The 23,693-nt window shown below is 43.1% G+C and overlaps 1 protein-coding gene across 1 annotated transcript in view; it reads right to left on the reverse strand.

Moving 5' to 3' along the window:
- LOC115151831 (low-density lipoprotein receptor-related protein 5-like) overlaps positions 1–23,693 on the reverse strand; it is an 86,182-nt gene that overhangs the window by 58,232 nt on the left and 4,257 nt on the right. The window contains exons 2-5 of the mRNA XM_029696092.1: positions 18,862–19,062; positions 18,385–18,601; positions 12,131–12,328; positions 8,879–9,075 (exon numbers count right to left, since the gene is read on the reverse strand). Coding sequence (XP_029551952.1) covers positions 8,879–9,075; positions 12,131–12,328; positions 18,385–18,601; positions 18,862–19,062 — 813 coding nt within the window. The remainder of the gene's footprint in view (positions 1–8,878; positions 9,076–12,130; positions 12,329–18,384; positions 18,602–18,861; positions 19,063–23,693) is intronic.

Raw genomic sequence — 23,693 nt, forward strand, 5'->3', positions numbered from 1 at the left:
ATTAAACATGATTTGCTTTATCCAAACAAGATGATCATACATGAACACACATACATTCATGTAGGCTGTCTAATAGGACACATCATTAGTTAAAGTCTGTCTGGCTGTCTATCTGGACCCAGCACTAGTTACTGTCTGGCTGGCTGTATATCTGGACCCAGCACTAGTTACTGTCTGGCTGGCTGTATATCTGGACCCAGCACTAGTTACTGTCTGGCTGGATGTCTATCTGGACCCAGCACTAGTTACTGTCTGGCTGGATGTCTATCTGGACCCAGCACTAGTTACTGTCTGTCTGGCTGTCATTCTGGACTCAGCACTAGTTACTGTCTGTCTGGCTGTCATTCTGGACTCAGCACTAGTTACTGTCTGTCTGGCTGGATGTCTATCTGGACCCAGCACTAGTTACTGTCTGGCTGGATGTCTATCTGGACCCAGCACCAGTTACTGTCTGGCTGACTGTCTAACTGGACCCAGCACAGGTTACTGTCTTTCTGGCTGTCTGGACCCAGCACAAGTTACTGTCTGGCTGTCTATCTATCTATCTGGACCCAGCATTAGTTACTGTGTGGCTGTCTGTCTATCCATCTGGACTCAGCACAAGTTACTGTCTGTCTAGCTGTCTATATGGACTCAGCAAAAGTTACTGTCTATCTATCTGGACCCAGCATAAGATACTGACTGGCTGTCTGTCTGTCTGTCTGTTTGGACACAGCATTAGTTACAGTCTGGCTCTATATCTGGACCCAGCATTAGCTACAGTCTGGCTCTATATCTGGACCCAACATTAGTTACAGTCTGGCTCTATATCTGGACCCAGCATTAGTTACAGTCTGGCTCTATATCTGGACCCAGCATTAGTTACAGTCTGGCACTATATCTGGACCCAACATTAGTTACAGTCTGGCTCTATATCTGGACCCAGCATTAGTTACAGTCTGGCTCTATATCTGGACCCAGCATTAGTTACAGTCTGGCTCTATATCTGGACCCAGCATTAGTTACAGTCTGGCTCTATATCTGGACCCAGCATTAGTTACAGTCTGGCTCTATATCTGGACCCAACATTAGTTACAGTCTGGCTCTATATCTGGACCCAGCATTAGTTACAGTCTGGCTCTATATCTGGACCCAACATTAGTTACAGTCTGGCTCTATATCTGGACCCAGCATTAGTTACAGTCTAGCTCTATATCTGGACCCAGCATTAGTTACAGTCTGGCTCTATATCTGGACCCAACATTAGTTACAGTCTGGCTCTATATCTGGACCCAGCATTAGTTACAGTCTGGCTCTATATCTGGACCCAGCATTAGTCACAGTCTGGCTCTATATCTGGACCCAGCATTAGCTACAGTCTGGCTCTATATCTGGACCCAGCATTAGCTACAGTCTGGCTCTATATCTGGACCCAGCATTAGTTACAGTCTGGCTCTATATCTGGACCCAGCATTAGTTACAGTCTGGCTCTATAACTGGACCCAGCATTAGTTACAGTCTGGCTCTATATCTGGACCCAGCATTAGTTACAGTCTGGCTCTATATCTGGACCCAGCATTAGTTACAGTCTGGCTCTATATCTGGACCCAGCATTAGTTACAGTCTGGCTCTATATCTGGACCCAGCATTAGTTACAGTCTGGCTCTATATCTGGACCCAACATTAGTTACAGTCTGGCTCTATATCTGGACCCAACATTAGTTACAGTCTGGCTCTATAACTGGACCCAACATTAGTTACAGTCTGGCTCTATATCTGGACCCAGCATTAGTTACAGTCTGGCTCTATATCTGGACCCAACATTAGTTACAGTCTGGCTCTATATCTGGACCCAACATTAGTTACAGTCTGGCTCTATAACTGGACCCAACATTAGTTACAGTCTGGCTCTATATCTGGACCCAGCATTAGTTACAGTCTGGCTCTATATCTGGACCCAGCATTAGTTACAGTGTGACTGTCAAACTGGACCCAGCATTAGTTACAGTCTGGCTCTATATCTGGACCCAGCATTAGTTACAGTGTGACTGTCAAACTGGACCCAGCATTAGTTACAGTCTGGCTCTATATCTGGACCCAACATTAGTTACAGTCTGGCTCTATATCTGGACCCAGCATTAGTTACAGTCTGGCTCTATATCTGGACCCAGCATTAGTTACTGTGTGACTGTCAAACTGGAACCAGCATTAGACAGCCACACAGTAACTATCTGGACCCAGCATTAGTACTATCTGGCTTTCTATCTGGACCCAGCACTAGTTACTGTCTGGCTGTCAGTCTATCAGGACCCAGCACAAGTTACTGTCTGGCTGGCTGTATATCAGGACCCAGCATTAGTTACTGTCTGGCTGTCTGTCAGGACCCAGCATTAGTTACTGTCTGGCTGTCAGTCTATCTGGACCCAGCACAAGTTACTGTCTGGCTGTCAGTCTATCTGGACCCAGCACAAGTTACTGTCTGGCTGGCTGTATATCAGGACCCAGCACAAGTTACTGTCTGGCTGGCTGTATATCTGGACCCAGCATTAGTTACAGTCTGGCTCTATATCTGGACCCAACATTAGTTACAGTCTGGCTCTATATCTGGACCCAGCATTAGTTACAGTCTGGCTCTATATCTGGACCCAACATTAGTTACAGTCTGGCTCTATATCTGGACCCAACATTAGTTACAGTCTGGCTCTATAACTGGACCCAACATTAGTTACAGTCTGGCTCTATATCTGGACCCAGCATTAGTTACAGTCTGGCTCTATATCTGGACCCAACATTAGTTACAGTCTGGCTCTATATCTGGACCCAACATTAGTTACAGTCTGGCTCTATAACTGGACCCAACATTAGTTACAGTCTGGCTCTATATCTGGACCCAGCATTAGTTACAGTCTGGCTCTATATCTGGACCCAGCATTAGTTACAGTGTGACTGTCAAACTGGACCCAACATTAGTTACAGTCTGGCTCTATATCTGGACCCAGCATTAGTTACAGTGTGACTGTCAAACTGGACCCAGCATTAGTTACAGTCTGGCTCTATATCTGGACCCAACATTAGTTACAGTCTGGCTCTATATCTGGACCCAGCATTAGTTACAGTCTGGCTCTATATCTGGACCCAGCATTAGTTACAGTCTGGCTCTATATCTGGACCCAGCATTAGTTACAGTCTGGCTCTATATCTGGACCCAGCATTAGTTACAGTCTGGCTCTATATCTGGACCCAGCATTAGTTACAGTCTGGCTCTATATCTGGACCCAGCATTAGTTACAGTCTGGCTCTATATCTGGACCCAGCATTAGTTACAGTCTGGCTCTATATCTGGACCCAGCATTAGTTACAGTCTGGCTCTATATCTGGACCCAGCATTAGTTACAGTCTGGCTCTATATCTGGACCCAGCATTAGTTACAGTCTGGCTCTATATCTGGACCCAGCATTAGTTACAGTCTGGCTCTATATCTGGACCCAGCATTAGTTACAGTCTGGCTCTATATCTGGACCCAGCATTAGCTACAGTCTGGCTCTATATCTGGACCCAGCATTAGTTACAGTCTGGCTCTATATCTGGACCCAGCATTAGTTACAGTCTGGCTCTATATCTGGACCCAGCATTAGTTACAGTCTGGCTCTATATCTGGACCCAGCATTAGTTACAGTCTGGCTCTATATCTGGACCCAGCATTAGTTACAGTCTGGCTCTATATCTGGACCCAGCATTAGTTACAGTCTGGCTCTATATCTGGACCCAGCATTAGTTACAGTCTGGCTCTATATCTGGACCCAGCATTAGTTACAGTCTGGCTCTATATCTGGACCCAGCATTAGTTACAGTCTGGCTCTATATCTGGACCCAGCATTAGTTACAGTCTGGCTCTATATCTGGACCCAGCATTAGTTACAGTCTGGCTCTATAACTGGACCCAACATTAGTTACAGTCTGGCTCTATATCTGGACCCAGCATTAGTTACAGTCTGGCTCTATATCTGGACCCAGCATTAGTTACAGTCTGGCTCTATATCTGGACCCAGCATTAGCTACAGTCTGGCTCTATATCTGGACCCAGCATTAGTTACAGTCTGGCTCTATATCTGGACCCAGCATTAGTTACAGTCTGGCTCTATATCTGGACCCAGCATTAGTTACAGTCTGGCTCTATATCTGGACCCAGCATTAGTTACAGTCTGGCTCTATATCTGGACCCAGCATTAGTTACTGTGTGACTGTCAAACTGGAACCAGCATTAGACAGCCACACAGTAACTATCTGGACCCAGCATTAGTACTATCTGGCTTTCTATCTGGACCCAGCACTAGTTACTGTCTGGCTGTCAGTCTATCAGGACCCAGCACAAGTTACTGTCTGGCTGGCTGTATATCAGGACCCAGCATTAGTTACTGTCTGGCTGTCTGTCAGGACCCAGCATTAGTTACTGTCTGGCTGTCAGTCTATCTGGACCCAGCACAAGTTACTGTCTGGCTGTCAGTCTATCTGGACCCAGCACAAGTTACTGTCTGGCTGGCTGTATATCAGGACCCAGCACAAGTTACTGTCTGGCTGGCTGTATATCAGGACCCAGCATTAGTTACTGTCTGGCTGTCTGTCAGGACCCAGCATTAGTTACTGTCTGGCTGTCTGTCTGGACCCAGCATTAGTTACTGTCTGGCTGTCAGTCTGGACCCAGCATTAGTTACTGTCTGGCTGTCAGTCTATCTGGACCCAACATTAGTTACTGTCTGGCTGTCTGTCTGGACCCAGCATTAGAAAGCCACACAGTAACTATCTGGACCCAGCATTAGTTACTATCTGTCTGGACCCAGCATTAGTTACCGTCTGGCTGTCGGTCTATCTGGACCCAGCACTAGTTACTGTCTGGCTGTCTGTCTATCTGGACCCAGCACTAGTTACTGTCTGGCTGTCTATCTGGACCCAGCACTAGTTACTGTCTGGCTGTCTATCTGGACCCAGCACTAGTTACTGTCTGGCTGTCTATCTGGACCCAGCATTAGTTACTGTCTGGCTGTCTGTCTGGACCCAGCATTAGTTACTGTCTGGCTGGATGTCTATCTGGACCCAGCATTAGTTACCGTCTGGCTGTCTATCTGGACCCAGCACTAGTTACTGTCTGGCTGTCAGTCAATCTGGACCCTGCATCAGATATTGTCTGGCTAGCTGTCTGGACCAAGCATTAGTTACTGTCTTGCTGTCTGTCTGGACCCAGCATTAGATACTGTCTGTGTGGCTCAGTTGGCTCAGTTGGTAGAGCATGGTGTTTGCAACGCCAGAGTTGTGGGTTCGATTCCCACAGGGGACAAGTACGGAGGAAAAAATGTATGAAATGTATGCATTCGCTACTGTAAGTCACTCTGGATAAGAGTGTCTGCTAAATGACTAAAATGTAAAAAGATGGCTGTCTATCTGGACCCAGCATTCATTACGGTCTTGCTGGCTATCTGGACCCAGCATTAGACAGCCACACAGTAACTATCTGGACCCAGCATTAGTTACCGTCTGGCTGTCTGTCTGGACCCAGCACTAGTTACTGTCAGGCTGTCTGGACGCAGCATTAGTTATTGTCTGGCTGTCGGTCTATCTGGACCCAGCATTAGGTACTGTCTGGCTGTCTGGACCAAGCATGAGTTATTGTCTTGCTGGCTGTCTGGACCAAGCATGAGTTACTGTCTTGCTGGCTGTCTGGACCCTGAATTAGTTACTGCCATGCTGTCTTTCTGGACTGAGCATTAGTTACTGTCTGGACCCAACATTAGTTACTGTGTGGCTGTCTATCTATCTGCACTGAGCATTAGTTACTGTCGGGCTGTCTATCTATCTGAACCCAGCATTAGTTACTGTCAGGCTGTCTATCTATCTGGACACAGCACTAGTTACTGTCTGGCTGTCTGGACCCAGCATTAGTTATTGTCTGGCTGTCAGTCTATCTGGACCCAGCACTAGTTATTGTCTGGCTGTCAATCTGGTCCCAGCACGAGTTACTGTGTGGCTGTCAATCTATCTGGACCGAGCACGAGTTACTGTGTGGCTGTCTATCTATCTGGACCCAGCACGAGTTACTGTGTGGCTGTCGGTCTATCTGGACCCAGCATTAGGTACTGTCTGGCTGTCTGGACCAAGCATGAGTTATTGTCTTGCTGGCTGTCTGGACCAAGCATGAGTTACTGTCTTGCTGGCTGTCTGGACCCTGAATTAGTTACTGCCATGCTGTCTTTCTGGACTGAGCATTAGTTACTGTCTGGACCCAACATTAGTTACTGTGTGGCTGTCTATCTATCTGCACTGAGCATTAGTTACTGTCGGGCTGTCTATCTATCTGAACCCAGCATTAGTTACTGTCAGGCTGTCTATCTATCTGGACACAGCACTAGTTACTGTCTGGCTGTCTGGACCCAGCATTAGTTATTGTCTGGCTGTCAGTCTATCTGGACCCAGCACTAGTTATTGTCTGGCTGTCAATCTGGTCCCAGCACGAGTTACTGTGTGGCTGTCAATCTATCTGGACCGAGCACGAGTTACTGTGTGGCTGTCTATCTATCTGGACCCAGCACGAGTTACTGTGTGGCTGTCTATCTATCTGGACCCAGCATGAGTTACTGTGTGGCTGTCTATCTATCTGGACCCAGCATGAGTTACTGTGTGGCTGTCTATCTATCTGGACCCAGCATGAGTTACTGTGTGGCTGTCTATCTATCTGGACCCAGCATGAGTTACTGTGTGACTGTCTATCTATCTGGACCCAACATTAGTTACTGTCTGGCTGTCTGGACCCAGCGTTAGATACTGTCTGGCTGTCAGACTATCTGGACTAGAGGTCGACTGATTAATCGGAATGGCCGATTTCAAGTTTTCATAACAATCGGTAATCGGTATTTTTGGATACCGATTTTTTTTTTTACACCTTTATTTAACTAGGCAAGTCAGTTAAGAACACATTCTTATTTTCAATGATGGCCTAGGAACGCTGGGTTAACTGCCTTGTTCAGGGGCAGAACGACAGATTTTTACCTTGTCTGCTCGGGGATTCGTTTTTGCAACCTTCCGGTTACTAGTCCAACGCTCTAACCACCTGCCTTACATTGCACTCCACGAGGAGCCTGCGTGGCAGGCTGACTACCTGTTACGAGAGGGCAGCAAGAAGCCAAGGTAAGTTGCTAGCTAGCATTAAACGTATCTTATAAAAAACAATCAATCTTAACAATCACTAGTTAACTACACATGGTTGACGATATTACTAGTTTATCTAGCGTGTCCTGCGTTGCATATAATCGATGCAGTGCCTGTTAATTTCTCATTGAATCACAGCCTACTTCGCCAAACGTGTGATGATTTAACAAGTGCATTCGCGAAAAAAGCACTGTCGTTGCACCAATGTGTACCTAACCATAAATATCATTTCCTTTCTTTAAAATCAATACACAAGTATATATTTTTAAACCTGCATATTTAGTTAATATTGCTTGCTAACATGAATTTCTTATAAATAGGGAAATTGTGTCACTTCTCTTGCGTTCCGTGCAAGCAGTCTGGGCCACCTGGCTCGTTGCGAACTGTGTGAAGTCCATTTATTCCTAACAAAGACCGTAATTAATTTGCCAGAATTGTACATAATTTTGACATAACATTGAAGGTTGTACAATGTAACAGCAATATTTAGACTTAGGGATGCCATCCGTTAGATAAAATACAGAACGGTTCCGTATTTCACTGAAAGAATAAACGTTTTGTTTTCGAAATGATAGTTTCCGGATTCGACCATATTAATGACAAAAGGCTCGTATTTGTGTGTTATTATGTTATAATTAAGTCTATGATTTGATATTTGATAGAGCAGTCTGACTGCGCAATGGTAGCAGCAGGCTCGTAAGCATTTATTCAAACAGCACTTTCGTGCGTGCGCTAATAGCGTTTCAAACGTCACTCGCTCTGAGACTTGGAGTAGTTGTTCCCCTTGCTCTGCAAGGGCCGCAGCTTTTTTGGAGCGATGGGTAACGATGCTTCGAGGGTGGCTGTTGTCGATGTGCTCCTGGTTCAAGCCCAGGTAGGGGCGAGGAGAGGGACGGAAGCTATTCTGTTACACCGACAATACTAAAGTGCCTATAAGAACATCCAATAGTCAAAGGTATATGAAATACAAATGGTAGAGAGAGAAATAGTCCTATAATTCCTATAATAACTACAACCTAAAACTTCATACCTGGGAATATTGAAGACTCATGTTAAAAGGAACCACCAGCTTTCATATGTTCTCATGTTCTGAGCAAGGAACTTAAACGTTAGCTTTTTTTACATGGCACTTATTGCACTTTTACTTTCTTCTCCAACACTTTGTTTTTGTATTATTTAAACCAAATTGAACATGTTTCATTATTTATTTGAGGCTACATTTATTTTATTGATGTATTATATTACGTTAAAATGTGTTCATTCAGTATTGTTGTAATTGTCATTATTACAAATACATTTTTTCTTCTTCTGCAAATCAGCCGATTAATCGGTATCGGCTTTTTTTGGTCCTCCAATAATCGGTATCCGTTGAAAAATCAGAATCAGTCGACCTCTAATCTGGACCCAGCTGTAGATACTGTCTGGCTGTCTAGCTGGATCCAGCAGTAGTTACTGTGTGGCTGTCTAGCTGGACCCAGCATCAGTTAATAACTGGCTGTCTATCTGTACCCAGCATTAGTTACTGTCTGGCTGTCTATCTGGACCCATCAGCAGAGACAGCCCAGACAGTAAATCTGGACCCAGCAGCAGTTACTGTCTGGGCTGTCTATCTGGACCCAGCAGCAGTTACTGTCTGGGCTGTCTATCTGGACCCAGTAGCAGTTACTGTCTGGGCTGTCTATCTGGACCCAGCAGTACTTACTATCTGGCTGTCTATCTGAACCCAGCACTTGGATGTCCATGGGGGAGTAGATTCCACTAAGTATCTCCCTCCTCTTGTCTCCAGTGTGTTTGTTGCAGGCGTGGATGGAGCGGGTCTGCCAGTCTGTCCAGTAGAGAGTCTCGTCTGACAGGGTGAGGGCAAACGGGTGGGTGAGGGTGCCCTCCACCACAGTCTCCCTGTGAATTCAACATATGTTTACAGATCAGAATACCGTTTTTATCATTAATGCATGACAGTTCAAAACTAACCACCCAAAAACAACCGAGAGCCCCTTAGTTAGGATCTTTGTGAGACCCTAAAGCGGATCTGTTAGAACACGTAGCGTTCAGGAGCCGCTTCAAGCCTTTTCCAGGAGGTAATAAAACAAATCAGGTTGTCAGACTTTAATGGAGCATCTGGTACACTCTTTAGAAGGGGAACGGTTGCACTAATGGTACAGCTGTCCTGATTCAGTGGGGAAGTAAGTCAGAGCAGAACAGCACAGCACAAAGTGCGGCCCCATCCACTAGTACAGCACTCTGCTCCCTTCTGCTCCACCAGACAACACAGTCAGGCCAGTGACGACATACAGTTGAAGTCGGAAGTTTACATCCACTTAGGTTGGAGTCATTAAAACTCGTTTTTCAACCACTCCACAAATTTCTTGTTAACAAACTATAGTTTTGGCAAGTCGATTAGACATCTACTTTGTGCATGACACAAGTAATTTTTCCAACAATTGTTTACAGACAGATTATTTCACTTATAATTCAGTGTATCACAATTCCAGTGGGTCAGAAGTTTACATACACTAAGTTGACTGTGCCTTTAAACAGCTAGGAAAATTCCAGAAAATGTCATGGCTTTAGAAGCTTCTGATAGGCTAATTGACATCATTTGAGTCAATTGGAGGTGTACCTGTGGATGTATTTCAAGGCCTACCTTCAAACTCAGTGTCTCTATGCTTGACATCATGGGGAAATCAAAAGAAATCAGCCAAGACCTCAGAAAATAAATTGCTCCCATCCTTGGGAGCAATTTCCAAACACCTGAAGGTACCACATTCATCTGTACAAACAATAGTATGCAAGTATAAACACCATGGGACCATCATACCACTCAGGAAGGAGATTCGTTCTGTCTCCTAGAGATGAATGTACTTTGGTGCGAAAAGTGCAAATCAATCCCAGAACAGCAGCAAAGGACCTTGTGAAGATGCTGTAGGAAACGGGTACAAAAGTATCTATATCTACAGTAAAACAAGTCCTATATCAACATAACCTGAAAGGCCGCTCAGGAAGGAAGAAGCCACTGCTCCAAAACCGCCATAAAAAAGCCAGACTACGGTTTGCAACGGCACATAGGGACAAAGATCGTACTTTTTGGAGAAATGTCCTCTGGTCTGATGAAACAAATATAGAACTATTTGGCCATAATGACCATTGTTATGTTTGGAGGAAAAAGGGGGAGGCTTGCAAGCCGAAGAAAACCATCCGAACTGTGAAGCATGGGGGTGGCAGCATCATGTTGTGGGGGTGCTTTGCTGCAGGAGGGACTGGTGCACTTCACAAAATAGATGGCATCACGAGGGAGGAAAATGATGAGATGTTGCTTCAATATATCCACAAGACATCAGTCAGGAAGTTAAAGCTTGGACCCCAAGCATACCTCCAAAGTTGTGGCAAAATGGCTTAAGGACAACAAAGTCAAGGTATTGGAGTGGCCATCACAAAGCCCTGACCTCAATCCCATAGAAAATTTGTGGGCAGAACTGAAAAAGTGTGTGTGAGCAAGGAGGCCTACAAACCTGACTCAGTTACACCAGCTGTCTGGAGGAATGGGCCAACATTCACCAAACTTATTGTAGGAAGCTTGTGGAAGGCTACCCAAAACATTTGACCCAAGTTAAATAATTTAAAGGCAATGCTACCAAATACTAATTGAGTGTATGTACACTTCTTACCCACTGGGAATGTGATGTAAGAAATAAAAGCTGAAATAAATAATTCTCTCTACTATTATTCTGACATTTCACATTCTTAAAATGAAGTGGTGATCCTAACTGACCTAAGACAGGGAATTTTTACTAGGATTAAATGTCAGGAATTGTGAAAAACTGACTTTAAATGTATTTGGCTAAGGTGTATGTAAACTTCCGACTTCAACTGTAAATACATTCAGGATCAAAGCATGGCATGTCACTGCACAACTGTTAAGAATCCTGATACAGCAGAATTCTGTTTAGGACCTCATCAAATCTTTGGAGGGTTGGTTGGTAAGGGATCCATTTCCAGAGGGATAGAGGGTGACAGCATGTTCTCCCCAAAACGTTAATAGTGTGGGAAGAAATTGGTTGGGAGAGAAGAAATGTATTACATCCAGATTTCACAGCTATTTCACATTTGACGTACTTGGAAGTTGGACATGTGCGTGTTTGAAGCCATTAAAAACATACTGCAAACTGCTCCATTAATCAGACGTCTCAAGAATGTGCACATGAAAAGCAAAACCTCTCGCTTTAACACAGAGAATAGGTAAATGCTAACAGAAATTACTTCTGGGATGAAGTTTACATTTCTCCGTAAAAGTGCTTATTATAATTCCGAACAACTTCAACAATGGAGTACAATTACTGGAGGTCAGTTATGCAATTCAACTGTCTCTTGCCAATTGGAAAATTCTACCATGGTGCATCTTATTCGTATCCTCAATCTCAAATTGGGACATCTTTTCCTGAGCAACTTATACACAAACTCTAAGGGCAATACAACTGCATTGGTCTTGAGAAAACAGGCTCTCTCATTCTACATCCTATAGAAAGTGGTCTATTGTCTAAACAAGAAAAGGTAAACATGCCATACCTCTCTTTATTAATATTGCCATTAAACCTCAATTACACAAAGAAAAGTCAACCCTTGCCCCGAGGGCCCCAATCACAACCATAATGCCAAGTCAGATAGGGTTTCAACAGTATGGCGGAGAGGTAATTTCCAGTTTAGTGAACCACACGGAGGGAGGGGTCACAACTGGGCCTACGTGCAGAGCAAATGTTTGGATTGGGGCTCCAGAGTCAAATGTGTTTGGATTGGAGGTTTCATCCATACCATCCTCTGAAATTAAGTTGAGCCCAGTGCCATAGTTCAGTCTGGGATCCCTGGCTGTTTTTCCACTAAGGGTGTAAAAAACAATAATGAGAAGAACAGGGAGAGAGGGAGAAAATGTGTGCTCGAGAGAGAGAGAAGACCAACTAACCGTGAGGAGCCGTCCAGGTTGGCTCTGTGTATGAAGCTCAGCTTGGCGTCTGCCCAGTACAGTTTCTGCTCGTCCAGGTCAATGGTGAGGCCATTGGGCCAATAGATGTCCACCTCCACGATGATCTTCCTGTTGCTTCCGTCCATCCCTGCCCTCTCGATGCGAGGCTCCTCCCCCCAGTCTGTCCAGTACATATAGCTGAGATGGAAAATAATTGTGTCAAAATCACAACCAATCTGATCAGGCCAACAAACCCACCCACATAACCACATCTGATACCTATGAAAGAAAAGTCCTAACAAATGGTAGGTTTTTATTTTCACCAGGTGAGTCTTGTTGTTGGTGCCAAATGAAGCTGGAAACTAGAGGTCGACCGATTAATCGGAATGGCCGATTAATTAGGGCCGATTTCACGTTTTTATAACAATCGGTATTTTTCGACACCGATTTTTTTTTACACCTTTTTTTAACTAGGCAAGTCAGATTAAAAACACATTCTTATTTTCAATGACGGCCTAGGAACGGGGGTTAACTGCCTTGTTCAGGGGCAGAACAACAGAATTTTACCTTGTCACCTCGGGGATTAGTTTTTCCAACCTTCGTTTTTCCAACCTGCCTTACATTGCACTCCACGAGGAGCCTGCGTGGCAGGCTGACTACCTGTTACGCGAGGGCAGCAAGAAGCCAAGGTAAGTTGCTAGCTAGCATTAAACTTATCTTATAAAAAACGATCAATCTTAACATAATCACTAGTTAAACTAGTAATATCATCAACCATGTGTAGTTATCTAACGTGTCCTGCGTTGCATATAATCGATGCGGTGCCTGTTAATTTCTCATCGAATCACAGCCTACTTCGACAAACGAGTGATGATTTAACAAGCGCATTTGCGAAAAAAGCACTGTCGTTGCACCAATGTACCTAACCATAAACATCAATGCCTTTCTTTAAAATCAATATACAAATATATATTTTTAAACCTGCATATTTAGTTAATATTGCCTTCTAACATGAATTTCTTATAACTAGGGATGTGACGTTGTGTTACTTCTCTTGCGTTCCGTGCAAGCAGTCAGGGTATATACAGCAGTTAGGGCCGCCTGGCTCATTGCGAACTGTGTGAAGTCCATTTATTCCTAACAAAAGGCCGTAATTAATTTCCCAGAATTGTACATAATTATGACATAACATTGAAGGTTGTGCAATGTAACAGGAATATTTAGACTTAGGGATGCCACCCGTTAGATAAAATACGGAACGGTTCCGTATTTCACTGAAATAATAAACGTTTAGTTTCTCGAAATGATCGTTTCCGGATTCGACCATATTAATGACCAAAGGCTCGTATTTCTGTGTGTTATTATGTTATAATTAAGTCTATGATTTGATAGAGCAGTCTGACTGAGCGATGGTAGGCAGCAGCAGGCTCGTAAGAGTTCATTCAAACAGCACCTTCGTGCGTTTGCCAGCAGCTCTTCGCAATTCTTCAAGCATTGCGCTGTTTATGACTTCAACCCCCAAGATTAGGCTGGTGTAGCCGATGTGAAATGGCTAGCTAGTTAGCAGGGTGCGCACTAATAGCGTTTCAAACGTCACTCGCTCTGAGACTTGGGAGTGGTTGTTCCCCTTGCTCTACATGGGTAACGCTGCTTCGAGGGTGGCTGTTGTTGATGTGCACCTGGTTCGAGCCCAGGTAGGAGCGAGGAGAGGGACGGAAGCTATACTGTTACACTGGCAATACTAAAGTGCCTATAAGAACATCCAATAGTCAAAGGTATATGAAATACAAATCGTATAGAGAGAAATAGTCCTATAATTCCCATAATAACTACAACCTAAAACTTCTTACCTGGGAATATTGAAGACTCATGTTAAAAGGAACCACCAGCTTTCATATGTTCTCATGTTCTGAGCAAGGAACTTAAACGTTACCTTTTTTACATGGCACATATTGCACTTTTACTTTCTTCTCCAACACTTTGTTTTTGCATTATTTAAACCAAATTGAACATGTTTCATTATTTATTTGAGGCTAACTTGATAGTATTGATGTATTATATTAAGTTAAAATAAGTGTTCATTCAGTATTGTTGTAATTGTCATTATTACAAATAAATGAAAAAAAACTAATAATAATAATTTAATTAAAATTAAAGGAAAAAAATAATAACAATTTTTTTTTTTTTTAAATCGGCCGATTAATCGTTATCGGCGGTTTTTGGGCCGACAATAATCGGTATGGGCGTTGAAAAATCATAATCGGTCGACCTCTACTGGAAACAAACTAGACAAAACACCCAGCAAAACACAGAGTGAGTCTTATCAGTGGTGCTCTACAAAGGGCTTGAAAGATGAAAACTTTTTTCTACTTATCCTCATTTTAAAACCACAGATGCTCGCGCACATACGCATGCACAAACACACACAAATTCACGTGCCTACAGGTGCTCTGACAACGCCTGATATACATCTTAAAATTTGGCAGATCTCCAAGCTGTCTGCATGTTGTGTCGAGAATAGCTGCAGTCGCTTCAATGTGCACTACATTGAAAGCAGGCTTAATTAGGCATGCTAAATTTCTATTCATAGACAGCTATGGAGGTGGATGGGCGGGGAAGCCCACCAGCAAATATAACAGATCTAGGTGTGGGCCCTAGGTTCGGTTAAATAGACAGAATCAAAACGGTCTAAGAACTGAAAAGCGGTTCTAAAATAACCTAACCAGACACAAAACATATGAGCTGCCTCCTGGTTTCCCAATTGTCCTGGTCTGTGGTACACAAAATGTCTAGAGAAGGTGTTGGTAGGACTGGGCGATATGGCCAAAATATCACAATATTTTTCACATTTTTGACGGTATGACATATTTGAACGTATTTTAGGTTTTTTAATAATAAAAGTTCTAAATATGCTTTATGAGTTGTGCATGACCCTAGGGTGGCAACACATACAGTACATTCCAAGTGTTTTAATTGGGGATTTCTCCTTTGTGATTGATCGAAAGCTTCGAAACAAACTTCAACCAAAACTTGGGATATCGTGGGCACTTTGAATTCAATGCTGTTTGACATGACAATGAATGAAAAAGCCAGGGAGGAGTTATTGTGACAGGGCTGGAACCAAAGTTTTGGTCAGTGTTTCCCAGTGGACGCTAATTAGATGTTACATTACATGTTATCTTACTTTATGTAGCTTGTGTGTAGCTGTGTGTCTAAGACAAGTTTTCCCTTGGAACATTAAAGCTAATCCTATCTGATGCTTCTAAAATATTAATGCTTTGAATATTCTTCCGATTTAAAATATACCGTTGCACACACATGCTGATCTAGGTCTACACTGAACCAGAATCTGGTCTTACAGGAGATGTGAGTGACTGCTGACCAACACACGCACACATATACGCATGCAAACACACACACGTTTCCTACCAACCCTCCCTCCCACTCTTGAACAGTCTCTGAAGTCTAGCAGCGTGTTTGAAGGAATCAAGTCTGTAACTGTACCATCTGTCTTTCTGCCTCTGTTTAAAAATGCTCCTGGTCAACTCTTGGTGATTGTTGCCATATGGGTGGCTTAGTTTTTTATAAAAATGTCTTAAGTTTTGCGGCTACATGTTGCAAACACCTTACAAGTTTGAAAAGCTTTATAAAGCTTGCACTTTTTGAGTCTATAGAGGGGAATAGTGTGCCTTATAGTCAGTTATTTAAATCACCTACAATAGTGTATGAACTGAAATAGTCTTGCCAATAGTGGCGTGCATGTGTTGTGGACGTTGTTATAGTAGGGTCGGAACGAAACCAGTATCGCAATACTCGTTTGTATCGTGTGGCAAGGAAACAAAACATGAAGCAGAATTAACTTCTTTAGGAAAACAGCCCTAATGTTGGAAACAAACATCATTATGTTGTCATCCAGAGTCACATGTATTTATTTATAGCACACAAGTTATAGCACACAACCTTTTACAAACAGCAGGTTTTTAAAGGACAAAAGAGTTTGGTCTGCTTCGTGTTTTCATTTTTGCCATGAAAAAAAAAATATAGCGAAACTGGAATCGTCTCAGCCATAGTGTACAGTAATGTTTACAGTGCATTCGGAGGGTGTTCGGAACCCTCAACTTTTTCCGCTTTGTTGCGTTGCAGCCTTGTTCTAAAATTGATTAAATATTTTTCCCCCATCAATCTACACACAATACCCCATAATGACGAAACAAAAACAGGTTAACATTTTTGCAAATGTATGAAAAAAAATTAAAAATGAAATATCACATTTACATAAGTATTCAGACCTTTTACTCAGTACTTTGTTGAAGCACCTTTGGCAGCGATTACAGCCTTGAGTCTTCTTGGGTATGATGCTACAAGCTTGGCACACCTGTATTTGGAGAGTTTCTCCCATTCTTCTCTGCATATTCTCTCAAGCTCTGTCAGGTTGGATGGGGAGGGTCGCTGCGGAGCTTTTTTCAGGTCTCTACAGAGATGTTCAATCATGTTCAAGTACGGGCTTTGGATGGGCCACTGAAGGACATTCAGAAACTTGTCCCAAAGCCACTCCTGCATTGTCTTGGCTGTGTGCTTAGGATCGTTGGCCTGTTGGAAGGTGAACCTTCACCCCAGTCTGAGGTGTTGAGCCCACTAGAGCAGGTTTTCATCAAGGATCTCTCTGTACTTTGCTCCGGTCATCTTTCTCTTGATCCTGACTAGTCTCCCAGTCCCTGCCTCTGAAAAACATCCCCACAGCATGATGCTGCCACCACCATGCTTCACTGTAGGGATGGTGCCAGGTTTCCTCCAGACGTGATGCTTGGCAATCTTGTTTGTCATGGTCTGAGAGTCTTTAGGTGCCTTTTGGCAAACTACTTGTCATCTCCCGTCTGGATTACTGCAACTCGCTGTTGGCTGGGCTCCCTGCCTGTGCCATTAAACCCCTACAACTCATCCAGAACGCCGCAGCCCGTCTGGTGTTCAACCTTCCCAAGTTCTCTCACGTCACCCCGCTCCTCCGCTCTCTCCACTGGCTTCCAGTTGAAGCTCGCATCCGCTACAAGTCCATGGTGCTTGCCTACGGAGCTGTGAGGGGAACGGCACCTCCGTACCTTCAGGCTCTGATCAGGCCCTACACCCAAACAAGGGCACTGCGTTCATCCACCTCTGGCCTGCTCGCCTCCCTACCTCTGAGGAAGCACAGTTCCCGCTCAGCCCAGTCAAAACTGTTCGCTGCTCTGGCACCCCAATGGTGGAACAAGCTCCCTCACGACGCCAGGACAGCGGAGTCAATCACCACCTTCCGGAGACACCTGAAACCCCACCTCTTTAAGGAATACCTGGGATAGGATAAAGTAATCCCTCTAACCCCCCCCCCAAAAGATTTAGATGCACTATTGTAAAGTGGTTGTTCCACTGGATATCATAAGGTGAATGCACCAATTTGTAAGTCGCTCGTCTGCTAAATGACTTAAATGTAATGTAAATGTAAATGTAATGTTGAATATGGTGATTCTCCTTCAAGTCCAGGAAGCAGCCATTCAACTGGCCTTTCACCAGCTTTCAAGCTTAATAATGTCAAAGTATGATCGGTACCTACCAAATAATGGAGTTTCGCAGAGCAACTATCGTCATTACTGCCATTACGGCCGGAATGTACTTCCATAAAAGGTCTAAATAAGAAGTTACATGCAACCGAAAAAAATGCCTTGTCTGGAAAGAATGTAAGTATTGTTTTTGACCAAGTGCGCATGTGCCAAATCTACCTCTTCTGCACCTCCATTAAAATCTAAAATGTAGATTTGTGGAAGAATGGATCATCGTTTTACACTCTTCACCTTTGTTTCGTTTTATAATCCCATGTTAATAAATTGCAAAACAGGCTCGAGGTTTGAAGTTTTTTTCACAAAACCATACATGTTCAAAAATGGCACCAAATCCATGAAATAAAAAGGTATTCCTGCAGTACTTTCCACTGACTAGAGTGAAATTATACTGACTCAATAATGCTAACAATGGATACACATCCTTAGTCTCCAACATATAATTTCAAACAGTGCCCTATGAGAAAAGAGCAGTCAACTCCAGAGGATCTACGCAACACAACAACAGGAAACAGACCCAGCTGAAAAGCAGGTTTTCCACCATCTCACTCAACCAACAGATGCATATATGAACCATAAATACACATGGATGGAAGGGGCTGCTGCTGTGGATACATCACCAATGTCCCAGTCAGGGGAGAGAGAGAGGCCAGGCCAGAGACTCACCGGTGGGCTGGGTTCAGGGCGATGGCCCTGGGCTGGTCCAGGTCCAACCAGAATAGCACCTTGCGAGAGGTGCCATCCAGGTTGGCTACCTCAATGCGATTGGTCTCCGAGTCGGTCCAGTATAGTTTACGGCCCAGCCAATCACAAGCTAGTCCGTCAGGGGAGTCGAGGCCCGACACAACAACCGTTTGCCTTGTCCCCAAGGCCTCTTTCAGAGCTGAAAACAAAAGCCCAACATTTCAGTAGGAACACTTAGGTCTAAACTTCAATATCCCTCCATTAATAGTGACATTCTGCTGTTATTTTCTAGATGTATCCATAGGTGTTGGACCTTTCTTCAAGTTTTTCTATGTTTTGCAGAATAACTTGTTTTTCGATTATATTTGCACCAAACTTAAAAACAACTAAATATTTAACACACTTAAGACAACAACATAAGAATAGTCCCTAACTTGGATGTAGCAGTGTGAAGCTTACAGTCGGTGGACTGATTGTAGTAGGTCTGCTTGATGGCCTCCTCGCTGACATCGGTCCAGAAGATGAGTCCTTCAGAGTAGAGGAAGTCCACAGCAGCAGCATCCTCCAGATCACTGACCACCACTGCTGATTCTGGCCTTCCCATCTCCACATCCACCAGCCTCACATCCCGCCGGTTGGCAAACAGCAGCAAGGGGGATCCTGAGGAAAATGAGAAGAAATACATTACATTAAAGAAAAAGTACACAGCCATACATCCTATTCTCATTTAGTACAGCTACCTACCAAGGTTGAAAAGTAACTAAGAGAATTCTAAGAGAACTAACACAGAGAATTCCATGACAGTTCACGTTAGTTACATTTAGAATCGAGTTAGATATTCCGCAATGAGAGTGAAAGCCAATAGCCAAAGGCTGGATTGCATAATGTGCCACCCAGTAAGTAAGTGGTGCCTCAGTGACTGTTGAGCGGGATGGGGGCATTGGATGCATGCACACAGACTGATGTCATCACATGCAGACAGTGCTGACACAATCCCTGCAGAGAAAAGAGGAGAGGGGGCTGTGGGTTGGTGTGCCACGCTGTGGTTTACCAGCATGCCAGGTAACTAAGCACCAAGACACCAAGATCTGTACTTGGCCTAATAGAGTTGAAAAAAACTATTTCCATCTAAAAGGACCCATGAGCACCAACATGTGAAGTTCATAGTAGCCAGGGTTTCCGTTGGCCAGGGTTTCCGTCACACGCGAACAGCATACAGAGCCTATTTTGAGTGGGATTTCTCCTGCTGTAGTAAAACGTGCTTTTATAAGCCCATTCATTGCACGACAATTCTAAATGCAATCGCGTGTTAAAAAGCTTTTTGGTGCATGATTAAAAATAGCTACAATTGTATTTCTTTTTTAAACTGGTAATTGAAGCCCGCATTCCATTCAACATTGAAGTGAAGGCAAAAGGCTATCAGCGTGTGTTTTTGTTTCTCAAAATCATTGTCACATGGTTAATCATAAAAATCGGAATTAAAATGATAAAAATCTTAAAGTTAAAAGTCAACTAATGCGAGATCACCAGCCTCTGCCATATGGACACATTCATATACCATGTTCCATTGGCAGCCAAAGAAATAGGCATAGACCTACAAGCTTGTGAGTCGAAACAACCTACAGCAATTTTTTTAAAGAAGCTAATGATCCTTGATTCCTCTGTGGCTAAGTCATGCATTTTGAATGCTTTTCTTTATTTCTATATAGACAGGACTAATTATATCATTTGGGAACATGTATTTCCATTTACTTCCCTATTGGACCCACCGTTATGAACTTTCTCTCCTGTTTTGTTGGTTTTCATATCAACTTTCTTTTGTTGTGCAGAAGCCAAAGACACAATCCTAGTCATATTAGCAACCCATCCTAGTTGTTGCATCTTTAGATTCCACCTCTTTCAAAATGTATAACAGAGATTTTCATCTTGGTCACATACGGAACAGGAGTTGCACGTTCTGTTAAGATGCATTACCATAATCTAAATGGGATTTCTGTCATTCTGAGCAATGCATATGGGTCCAGTAAATTTCTCAAATGGCCGGTAAATTTTACATCTTTCTGGTCATGTGGTCCGGCGCCACATTTTCCTAGCGGAAACCCTGACAGTAGCAATGTAGGTGTCAAATGAAAACCAAGAGAGTCAATTTTATTTTAAGGCACACATTTTTTTTTAACCATTTCCATCCCCCAAAAAATAGGAATAAGCAAAGTCTTTGATTTCTGGTAAATAAATTCACCAGAAAAAAAAGTGTTAAAATGCAGAAGAAATATATCAAAACACAATGAAGTAAAGACCCCTGCCAACTAATAACACATTTTTTGTTTTGGAAATTGCCTTCTGTAAGTTTAAGAAACATTGCCTTGTAATTGTGTTACCAAAAACCCACATATCCTTAAGATATTTTCTAATTTCTCTTACTAATGAAGAGGGAGGATTACGAAAGTTCACAGAAGTAACAAGGGTAGACCTACCAATTAGTTAGTGTTAATGATATCAAGTTTGTTTATGAATTATTAAGTGATTAAAACGTAATGCTGTTAACAAAATCGGTAATGGAATTAATGCAATTGAATTGGCTACAATGGGAAATCATTGTAGTCACAAACCAGTTGAGTCACCTCCTACTGTCCTCCCTTCCACTGCCATACTGTTATGTTCAACTCACAAGTTATTTTGTCATCTGGTGGTCAGAGTACAGTATAATGTACATATCTTGTTTGGGGGCGGAGCGGATTACAATAATAGCCAGTGTGTAGAATAATACCCAAATATGCAAATGAAGGATATTGCACATTTCAACCTTTGTGTACCTATTCAGGATACATCACCATGAAGAGAATGATATTCATAAATTAGGCATTTATGTACAGCACAGACCAGGGACCCATGGTGTAATTCCATTACCGTATTTCCGTTACTGGATGTAAATACACTTCACCTACTGTAGTTCAATAACCAAAATAGATGTTTTAAAACTCAAGGTGTCATGTCATAGCTGACAGCCCATTCTTTCTGCAGACATCACTGAATCTTAATTCAGAGCAGATATTTTTAAGAGTTTTTGGACGTGGTCGCATAAAAAAAAAAGAGGGAGATTTTACCGTGATTATGTTATCAAACTTTGCATCTGCACAGTTCTTCCAGTAAATGTTTTGTGAAATTGATCAAAGTAGCCCTTGTGCATAGAGTTGTATGGTTTGTTAAACTTTGAAACCAATGTTTTTTGCTTGGCATACAAAAATCTGAGTATAAGCATAATTACGTTACTGTGGAATTGCCCATAGGCAAACAATTAGCCTAGTCAGCAATGTTTGTGTTTTACATAAAAAGGTGCCCCAAAAAAAATGCTCTAACTTTCTCTGGGGTATAACCACTTGCTTCAATCCCCTTAGGTCCATACCTGTGACCTTCTAATCATAGGCCATGTTGGATTTGTGAAGCTGGCACAGACATCAGATTTTAACATGGTGGAGCCAGCCAGACAGTCTGCTGCTTGTTGCTGCTTATAAGGACTTCCTCTGAACAGGGTAAAAACCCAGACTAATCACAATGTACTGCCCGTCTATCTACACATCCTCAGAACACGACTCCTCATTATTGACTACAAAAGGGTTGGGAGGCAAATGAACAAATGAGCTACACATTTTAAACGTCAAACTTTAGTTTCTACCCTCCCCATACATAGGCTTCAATGTCCAACATAACCTTGTTAAGACCATGACTTTATTGCGGCATAAAATCTGGATTCCACAAACACATACCATATGTCTTTGTAGTGGGGTGCACCTGCTAGACAGTGAGAGAGACACTGAGAAGACTGCTATCATACAGGTACTTGTGAAGAACGAGGGAGAAGAAGCTTGACATGCTGACCACACCGCTCGTGTCACATGCACAAGTGTTGCTAAATAAATGTACACATACATGTTATACAATCGCTGCAAGTCCCTCTTCTCCCATCTCCACATTGCTTTTTAGGAGCATATACCCACATGGGTAATTGAAAGATGAACTGAGGTTCACACTCAAGTCCAATTGGTAATGCACCTTCAAGTTGGTTGCCAACCTCCATATAAAGTCCAAAGAAGAAGCCTGGAGGAGGAGAGATTACTAGAAACAAACGTTTACCTTTTTATCTGTGGATTAATTGTCGGAGTAGAGGACCTTGTGCATTTCAGGTAAAATAACAACCCAATGTTAATAACCCAGGACAAATTAACTAGCAACAGCAAGCTAGCTAGCTAAATTGACATGTTTAATGCTTTTCGACCTATCCCCAAATTAATATAATTGTTTCAGAGTTCGTTTTGATATTTCAACCTGCATGTCCTGATCACGTCTGGTGTGGGTGGACAAAATCAACATGCGCGAAATGGCGCGAGAGGTCTGGTCAGCAGAGGGAACACCCCCCTATCTACATCGACAGGACAGCAGTGGAGAAGGTGGAAAGTTAAGTTCCTAGGCGTACACATCACGGACAAACTGAAATGGTCCACTCACACAGACAGTGTGGTGAAGGCACAACAGCGCCTCTTCAACCTTAGGAGGCTGAAGAAATTTGCCATAAAAACCCTCAAACCTTTACAGATGCACAATCGAGAGCATCCTGTCGGACTGTATCACCGCCTGGTACAGCAACTGCACCGCTCACAACCGCAAGGCTCTCCAGAGTGTGGTGCTGTCTGCACAACGCATCACCGGTGGCAAACTACATGCCCTCCAGGTCACCTACTGCACCCAATGTCACAGGAAGGCCAAAAAGATCAAGGACAACAACCAACCGAGCCACTGCCTGTTCACACCGCTACCATCCAGATGGCGAGGTCAGTACAGGTGCATCAAAGCTGGGACCGAGAGATTGAAAAACAGCTTCTATCTCAAGGCCATCAGACTGCTAAACAGACATCACTAACACTGTTGCCTAAATACAGATTTGAAATCATTGGCCACTTTCACAAACAGATCACCAGTCACTTTAATAATGTTTACATATCTTGCATTACTCATCTCATGTATATACTGTATTTTCATACCATCTTTTGCATCTTTCCTATGCCGCTCTGTCATTGCTCATCCATATATTCATATGTATATATTCTTATTCCTTTACTTAGATTTGTGTGTATTAGGTAGTTGTTGTGGAATTGTTAGATTACATGTTAGATATTGCTGCACTGTCTGAACTAGAAGCACAAGCATTTCACTACACTTGCAATAACATCTGCTAACCATGTGTATGTGACCAATACAATTTGATGTTAGATGTAAGCCACAAGTCATAGCCTAAT

Source organism: Salmo trutta, chromosome 17 (assembly GCF_901001165.1).
Source record: "Salmo trutta chromosome 17, fSalTru1.1, whole genome shotgun sequence".
NCBI classification, from domain to species: Eukaryota; Metazoa; Chordata; class Actinopteri; order Salmoniformes; family Salmonidae; genus Salmo; species Salmo trutta.